Genomic DNA, 8,750 nt, shown 5'->3' on the forward strand with positions numbered 1-8,750 from the left:
CACAATGGGTTCTTAAACTGGACCAGAGGGCCGGAACAAAAGCATGGATGGAGTGTTTGTGTGAACTAATATAAATTCAAAGTAAACATCATTACATAAAAGGATACAGTCTTTTTTTTTTTTTTTAGTTTTATTCATTTCAAATGGGCTGGATCCGGCCCACTGCTGGTCTAGGATATATTGATGCCAACCTGTGTTCTGTGAGGGCAGATATACTGGAGCATTTATGAGACCAGATAACAAAAGCAAGGGACAGCAGAACTTCTCTAGGAAGAAGCATATTCCCTTGAAAATATATTACTGAGAGCCCTGCTGTGTCCCCTTCTGAGAGGTACTAGCTGCCCATTTGCAAAGACATTGAATGGGAACTAGCGTGGGCAGTGCTGGAATCTGCACTAAGTGTGAGTGATGATGGAATAAACTTGGATATGACTGGAATGAATATAAAATGTCAGTAAGTATTATACTGGAAACATGCCAGTTTGTTAATAACAAGACCCCCCCATGTTTTACCAGTGATCAGAATAGGCTTGTGTCCTGACTGAGGAGATAGGACTCTGCTGCAGGCTGTTTTCCTTCCATTAGTTTCTTCCTCTCCAGGTAAAAACAGAATAAAACTATTGGTTGACACACTGGCTTTCCAGCTTTCTTCCACCTGACTTGTAGCCTGTCTTTTGAAGATGATCAATTACCCTGAGAGAGCCCCCTGGTTCTGTTCAGAGGTTCTGCTAATTTTTTAAAAGGCCAAACACTTCCACTCCCACCTCCCTCTCTTCTACTCCTCCCAGAAAAGACAACAACAACAACAAAATCTGCAAGTATATGGGAAGAATCTCTTCAGGCTTTTAAGTAGAAGACTGATTTCTCCCTAGGGATCACACCCAGCTGCTGCTATGGTGAGTGGAGTGCTGTTCTCTGTGGGCTGACCTTGAATCACCTGGATGTTTCGGAAGGAGTAGTCAAGAGGGGGCTCTTGCACCGAAGTGTTCATGTAGTCCTGTGTGCTCATGGCTCAGGCCATAATTTGTCCGGTGTAAGCATGGGCCCTGGAAGTCCGGGTTCAGCCTGGGAGGACAGAGAAGGGCTGGTGTTCCAGGTACAAGGGGCGTAGGCCTTAAGGTTTCCCCATTGCCCTCCACCCCTGCATTCTACCTTCTATACTCCAGGCTTTCCTGGCTGCATTTATATTTTAAGATACTAATACGATTCTTTGCAGTTGTAGGGCACTTCCTAATTCTCAGAACACCTTCACATCCCTTAGAGCTCATTGATTGTTATAACACCCATTTCTACTTTCCAGACAAAGAAACTGAGACCCAGAGTGAATGCACTTGCCCAAAATTAAGCCAGTGAGTCAGTTGTGGACTGTAATCATAGTCTCCTGAATCCTACTCTGAAGCCCTTTCTGCTACTCCATAGTAGTTACTATGGAGACGGTCTTGATACCTACCCTCTAGTGACATCAACTGGGTTATTCTATTGCTTAACAAACCCCTTAGGGCATGGTGTCTGATAGCCTTGTGCAGTCTGACCCAGCTCAGAATTTGCTACTTTCTCTGTCAGCCCCATTGCCTTTTTGTCTAAAGACCCTGCTTTCAGCCACATCCGGAATGTAGGTATATGTTTGTAAAACACACACATAACACCAGGATCTATCTCACTCTCACTCACCTGTCACTGATGCCTGAAACGCCACCATTAGGGATTCATTCCTTTGGGTTTAGGGATTGTTCCCTGTTAAAATGGAAATACCCCTTGAGAGGGGTGAACACAATGTTATCAGTAGTTTACAAGTGTGGTGTAAATTGTCTTATCAGATCCTTCCCAATTTGCTAGCTCAAGTAAAGCTGAGAACTTTTCAACAGGCTGAGCAGAGTCATAAGAACACTACTCACCTGATCAGAACAGCTGAAAATACAGAAGGGTTTTGTATGTGACACAAATAAGACAAATGGACTGACAAGGACAAGTATATTTCCTAGTGAACCTCCCCTTTCTCACACTATCCAATGCCATCACCTCCTTTGCATGTATTTTTCACCTGCTTTCCAAAGGGATTTTAGATAGTTTACAAATAGCACATTCCAAACAGGATGATTTGTAGAAAAGAAATGACCAGCCTGGCCAAAGAAATGTCCAGGTGGCTCAGTGGATTGAGCATTGTCCCATGCACCAAAAGGTCACCAGTTTGATGCCCAATCAGGGCACATTCCTGGGTTACGAACTCAATCCCCAGTACGGGTGTGCACAAGGCAGCTGATTGATGTTTCTCTTTCATGGATGTTTCTTTCTCTCTCTCTCCCTCTCCTTTCCTCTCTCTCTCTAAAAAATCAAAAATATTTTTTAAAAAGAAAAGAACTGTCCCAGAGAAATATAATGAATTTCACAAATGCAAGCCATATATATAATTTTTTCACATAGGTAATATAAACTTTTCTAATAGCCATAATAAAAAGAAAGTCAAAAGATACAGGGAAAGTTAAATTTATTTATTTATTTATTTTTTTTTAAATATATATTTTATTGATTTTTCTACAGAGAGAAAGGGAGAGAGATAGTTAGAAACATCGATGAGAGAGAAACATCGATCAGCCGCCTCCTGCACATCTCCCACTGGGGATGTGCCCGCAACCCAGGTACATGCCCCCGACCGGAATCGAACCCGGGACCCCCCAGTCCGCAGGCCGACACTCCATCCACTGAGCCAAACCGGTTTCGGCAGGGAAAGTTAAATTTAATCATATATTGTATTTAACCCAATATATGCAAAATATCATTCAATATATAATTAACATTAAAAATTGAAGTATTTTACACTTTATAGCACATCCCAATTTGGACAAACTGTCGAGTATTCAATAGCCACATGTGACTAAAGGCTACCATACTGGACAGTGTGGATGTAGAAAATATAAATACGGAAGAGGAAGATTAGAAACCAGATTAAAAGGAGACAGAGATGTACCAAAGAATTAGGAAAGTAGGCCTATATTTAGCTCTGAAATTCCTGGCAAACAAAGCCAAAAGGGAAACATTAGGACATGTGGTCCTCATCATCTGATTCAAAGAAACAAATAGTTTGTGTGCAGAAACAATTAAATTCACAAATGTTCTTAATATGGAATTTCTTTTAAAAACTATGGAGCTGCCGAAACCGGTTTGGCTCAGTGGATAGAGCGTTGACCTGCGGACTGAAAGGTCCCAGGTTTGATTCCGGTCAAGGGCATGTACCTTGGTTGCGGGCACATCCCCAGTGGGGAGTGTGCAGGAGGCAGCTGGTTGATGTTTCTCTCTCATCGATGTTTCTAACTATCTCTCTCCTTTCCTCTCTGTAAAAACTCAATAAAATATATTTAAAAAAAAAACTATGGAGTTAGCCTGGCTGGTGTGGGTCAGTGGTTGAGTGTCCACCTCTGAACCCAGAGGCCACGATTTAATTCCCGGGAACGGCACATGCCTGGATTGTAGACTCCATCCCCAGTGGGAGGCATGAAGGAGGCAACCAATCAGTGATTTTCTCTCATCGTTGATGTTTCTCTCCCTTCCTCTCTGAAATAAATAAAAATATATTTTATAAAGACAAAACAAAAACTATGGACACTTTTCTCAAAGTAAGACCTGGGTTGGGACCCCAGAGTTTTGCACTACTGAACATGAATTTTAGCTTAAAATATTTACGGGCAGATTTTTATCATTAGATTACCTCTGTGCAGTTCCTAAGAACTTCGCTTTAGTTAGTACTGGCTCCTGATGCATATTTCTGGGTGAGTTAGTATTAAAAATGGAGCCCTAAGTATTCGGATAAACTTGCCAGTTGGAAAGGGTTATTAACCTTCTCCATTTTAACAGTAGTCCAGGCTGTGAGCTAGTATCACAGAACCTGGCTTATTACAACAGGTACTCAGGAAATATCTGTGAGATGAATGAATGGGAAACTGCCAAATACAGGATCTTTGTTTTAGGAGTGTTGATACTAAGCTGCTTATTCTAACAATTGGCTTTGAGGTTCAGCTGTTTCAGTCCACACCTCATTCACAGTAAGGTATTCAATTCAATTCTGCAAACATCTGTTGAGTGCCTGCTGCCCTGTGCCTAACCAGAAGACATGAAGCCAAGATACAAATAATAAAACCCTGTCTGTCATGAGCACAGAAAGACCTGCTGGGTCTCTATTGATTGTGGCAAAATGGTCTGTATCCAGTTCTAAGAAACAGTTGCCCACTTAGTGAATATTCTCCTGTTTCAATACTCAGCTCTACGGAATCCTCTTTGGTGAACACTCTTCCCCGGTAAAATTGATTGATTCCCTTGATGATTCCTATGTATGGTCTCCCCTGCTCCATCCCTTTTGCCCTATTACTTTTAGTTCTGTTTGGAATACAGTTTCCTCCTCCTATGCCTGGCTAATTCACGACCCAGCTCAGTTTTCATGTGTTCTAAGGCGCCTAATCTTATGCCCAAATCTTGGATGTGGAACTTCTCTTCAGAGCTCCCAAAATACCCCATACTTGCTGCCATGGTAGCACACATATCACTAAGATGATCGGCTTACTATTTGTATGTAAACTCCACCGTGACTTCCAGGGCAGGAACCATGTTTTTCTCATAATGGTATTCCTACCTGGTGGCAAGTAGTAGGTGCTTAACATACACATTAAAAATTGCTACAGAGCAATACTATAAAGGAGAGGAACATGAGGTTACTATAACTGAGGAATCTGACCTGCTGAGCAGTCAGGGGAAGACATTTTTATCTTTAACAATTATTTTATTTTAATTATTTTTGTTTTATTTTAAGGGAAGACATTTTAAACGAAGTGATTGAGAGATGAAATTGAGGATAAGCACAAATTAACAGGGAGATGGGTGGGGGGATGAACATTCCAGGCAGAAATAACAGGTTCTATGGTGAGAGGTTACTTGGAAATTGTGAAGACCTTAAAAAGGCCATATTACCCAGCCGGCATGGCTCAGTGATTGAGCGTCCACCTATATGAACCAGGAGGTCACTGTTTGATTCCTGGTCAGGGCATATGCCTGGCTTGTGGGCTTGATCCCCAGTGTGGGGAGTGCAGGAGGCAGCCAATCAATAATTCTCATCATTGATGTTTCTCTCTCCCTCTCCATTCCTCTCTGAAATCAATTAAAAAATATTTTTAAAAAGGCCATAGAACTGGAGGGGATAAAAGGTATCGTTAAGCAGGCTGGAGGGGGTCAATGGGAGGGAGACATTTGTAATACTTTCAACGATAAAGGTTTTTAAAAAAAGTTATGGTTAGACTGGAGGCTAGAAAGGTGGGCAGGAGTCAGGCTGAAATGTTGCTTGATGCTAGGAATAATAGGATGCCACATAACTTTTTAAATGAGTGTAGGATGGGGAAGGTGGACAATATCAAATTTCTACTTTTAAAGGATTACTCTGGTTGCAGTATGCAAAATGTCTGGGAGGGTAGGCATGAAGGATGTGATGAGAAGTTGACAAGACTTCATGATGAATGGGAAATGTAAGAGGTATTCAGGCTAAATCTTGGTTCTTTGGCTTCTGTAATGGTGGATAGAGGGTGAGAACACTGGAAGAAATTGAGGCTTGGAGTACATAGAGATTATGAGTTCGGTTGCGGACATGTTGAGTTTAGGTTGTCTTTGAAATACCCTGAAGGAGATGTTGAAGAGGCAATTGGCTATACAGACCCAGAGCTTAGAGATGAGAACTGGGCTGGAGATAGACAGTTGTGTACATACAGATGGTAAATGAAGTTGTGGATGATCATCCCCAACAAGGGAATATAGAGTGAGGTAGGAAGTGGACCTAGGACCAAGCCTGGAGGTACTTGAAGATAGTAAGTGGACAATCAGGGCCAGCTAGAAGCCAGCCAGAAACCAGCTAATCATGGCAGCATCAGACATGGGTGCTGTGTAGCCAGACTGTTTCCTGTTCCTGTTTGATTTCCATTGTCTTTCATCTCTCCAGTTCCCTTTCCCATTTAAACTTGAAAGGAAGGATCTGAAACTCCAAATAATCCAATGTAGGCCAGACAGGTTTCTTTTCCCTGGGGCAGTTCCCACTTGTTGGAACAAGTCCTTTAACTAGAGAGGCTGTAGGCTCAAGTTAGAGACGTGGCTGGGGGTTGGTGAACTGGAGTCTAGTCCTAGCTGTCACTGACTTGGTGTGTGGCCTTGGGCAAGTCACTGCGCCTCTTTGGGTTTCAGTTTTCCAATCTGTGAAATGGGGATAAAAATCCTTGATTCACAAAGCTCCAAAGAGGCACTGGATATGAAAGCGCTGGTTAAGTTACTAAATGCAATAGATCGGTCATGAAGACTGTAAAAGGAATGAAGCTCCAACTGTAGAGCTTTGAGAAACAGATCATAGAGGAGGTGTAGGGGGAAGCGGGAACTTGGGGACAGGAGCCCTGAGTGTGCGGAAAGATCCTGCTCAGACCGAGACGGAGGCTCTTCCCTGGGGTCTTCCTGCTTGGAAGGAAAGGGGCAGTGCAAGCCCATAACGTTTCTTACATCTCCAGTATTAGGGCCTGTGACTTACTCTGTTACTCCCGTGTCTGGAAGACCCTGGGTCTCAGTTCATCAGGAAAACCAACCTTATGTCAGGGTGTCCATATCTTCCAGGGTACCAGGAAGCCCCGTGTTCGTGATGGGGAGGTTCTTAAGCACCCCGGAACCCATCTACCCCATATGGGTGTTGTGTCATGTTCACTGTGATAGGTTTTTTTTTTGTTTTTGTTTGGGGGGGAGGGGTGTCTCAGGTCCCGGTGAAAGGAAGTGCCCCTCCCCTCTCCACAGAGCTCTTGTTCCCTAGAATGGGTTTCCCATTTTCCCGCCCGACTCACCCGTAGCTGCTGCCCCTCCAGCCTCGGCGTCCCACTCACTACCTCAGGGTTACCCAGCGCAACTCCATGGTAACTACCTAAGCCACCACACCGCGGCCTGGCGCCGAAAGCGCTGCCGCAATGCCTACCGGGAGATGTAGTTTGTTAGGGGCGGGGCTCCAAGGCCGCGAATGTGTTGGGATTTGTAGTCTTTGCCCTCAAGTAGGGGCCGGGGGCCGGTAGTGGTGACACCCCTTCTTTTTTCCCAGTGGCCCTCGCACTTCCTTTTCCCGGGTCCTCAAGCGTGCCCCGGCGAGCACACCAGCTCCCGGAGCCTATCAGAGCTCCGGGCGAGGGGGCGGAGCCAGCGTTTAAACTGTGCGCTCACAGGGCTGGCGCGGGCCCAAGGTTTGTGAGGAGAGGGGTCTGTCGGCGGGGGAGGGGCCGGGCGGCCTGTTTGGGGGCGTGTCTGTAAGATGACGTCTGAGGGCGATCTTGTGGGTGGCGGGGGGAAATGCAGGTTTCTGACGTGCTTGTGACGAGAGGGTCTTGTAATGGGAAGTCTCTGCCTATTGTTATTAGGAATACGTAGTAGGGATAAACATTTCTGAGCAGCTACGTGCCAGACACTGCGCCACACCCTTTAGATGGGTCATTTAAAAAATATTCCTAACAACCTTATAGTGTATTACAGATGGGGAAATCTGAGGTTGAGCTCGGCCAGGGCTACCTAGTTAGTGCGTGGTGGGCTGTGCTGGGGCTTGCGGGGCTGGGCCTCAGTGAGGACGGGAGGGGAGGAAAGAGGCTTGTGTGGGGTGCAGGTTGTCTTGGACCAGCCACTTTATTTTAAGCCTCACTTCTCATGTATGTAAACAGCGAATTTACCTGCGTTTCCTACTTCCTGGGGTGGTTTTAAGGGTCAAGGCAGGCACGGTGTTTGGTGGAAGCGTGTTGGAGAGTGCAGGTTTGTGACTGCAAAGTGCCTGCGCGAAGGCTGTGGGTGGGAAGGAGCCTCCAGGGCGCCTCTCACTTCACTCGGCGGCAGCAGTGTTCATCCGCGTCCTCAGAGTGTCCGCATGTTGCCCTTCTAGGTAGTGTCTTCTGTCCTGGTATCCTCATGCCTATGCGATACGAAACGTTGGCATGGTCATTACTTACTTTGAAATGAATGAGCTTTATTGGGCCGAAAGGGGATAGGAGCCTGGCCTCTCCATCTTCATTCAGTGGCGTTTGGACCTCTGTCTTATGCTCTCCTCTTGCCTGGAATGGAACTGCTTTCTGACAGTGTTATAATATGTACCTGCTTTAATGCAGGCTTTGCTCTCTGGTGTCTGTTGCCTAGTCTTGTATTGCCAAAGTTATGGGTTGTCAGAGGTGTAACTGTGTGTGTGGGCAGAAACCTTCGATGGTAAGGGAATTGTGGAGATCTATATATTCATCTGAGGTGAATAGATGGGAATCTGGAGGGAATGTTCAGATCACCTCAAGGAGCTTTCAGTCAGCAGCGGTGAGTGTGCGTTCCCTCTTTTCCGTTCCAGCGTGGTATTTATTTCCTCTTGTAGAGGGAGAGGTACATTACTTAGGAGGCCCAAGTGGAAGCAAATGATGAATCTTAAAGCCAAAAGCTCCACTCCCCCAAAACTAAAAGATATTGTCCCAAAGCTCACATAAGAAACATTTCTATTTAGAATGTTTTTTGTTTTTATTTATTTATGGGATATGGGAGTGGGAAGAATGCGGAAGAAGTAAGACTGGAGTTCTAGAACTGTTGGGATAGGGACAAAGCCCTGCCTCAGATGGCCAAACAGAGCTGCTGAGGGAATGTTTTGTGTCTAATTGATAAACCCTATCTATGGTCAGTAGGTATCTTAGGAGTCATTTATTTCAGCCTCTTGCCTACTGTACACGAAAAATATTAAAAGG

The 8,750-nt window shown here is 44.9% G+C and overlaps 1 protein-coding gene across 5 annotated transcripts in view; it reads right to left on the reverse strand.

Moving 5' to 3' along the window:
* The window catches only part of LOC102775523 (leucine-rich repeat-containing protein 51), a 12,368-nt gene extending 5,386 nt beyond the window's left edge, over window positions 1-6,982 (reverse strand). For 2 of the 5 annotated variants that reach the window (XM_015562182.1, XM_015562180.1), the window contains exons 1-2: window positions 1,672-1,755; window positions 928-1,065 (exon numbers count right to left, since the gene is read on the reverse strand). In XM_015562182.1, coding sequence (XP_015417668.1) covers window positions 928-1,009 — 82 coding nt within the window. In that variant the 5' untranslated portion in view covers window positions 1,010-1,065; window positions 1,672-1,755. Of the gene's footprint in view, window positions 1-927; window positions 1,066-1,671; window positions 1,756-6,848 lie in introns of those variants that run through there. The other 3 variants (XM_015562181.1, XM_015562184.1, XM_015562183.1) reach the window with 3 other exon arrangements.
* Between the last annotated feature and the right edge of the window lie 1,768 nt (window positions 6,983-8,750).

This window comes from Myotis davidii, unplaced genomic scaffold, assembly GCF_000327345.1.
Source record: "Myotis davidii unplaced genomic scaffold, ASM32734v1 scaffold1377, whole genome shotgun sequence".
In the NCBI taxonomy this organism is placed as follows: Eukaryota; Metazoa; Chordata; class Mammalia; order Chiroptera; family Vespertilionidae; genus Myotis; species Myotis davidii.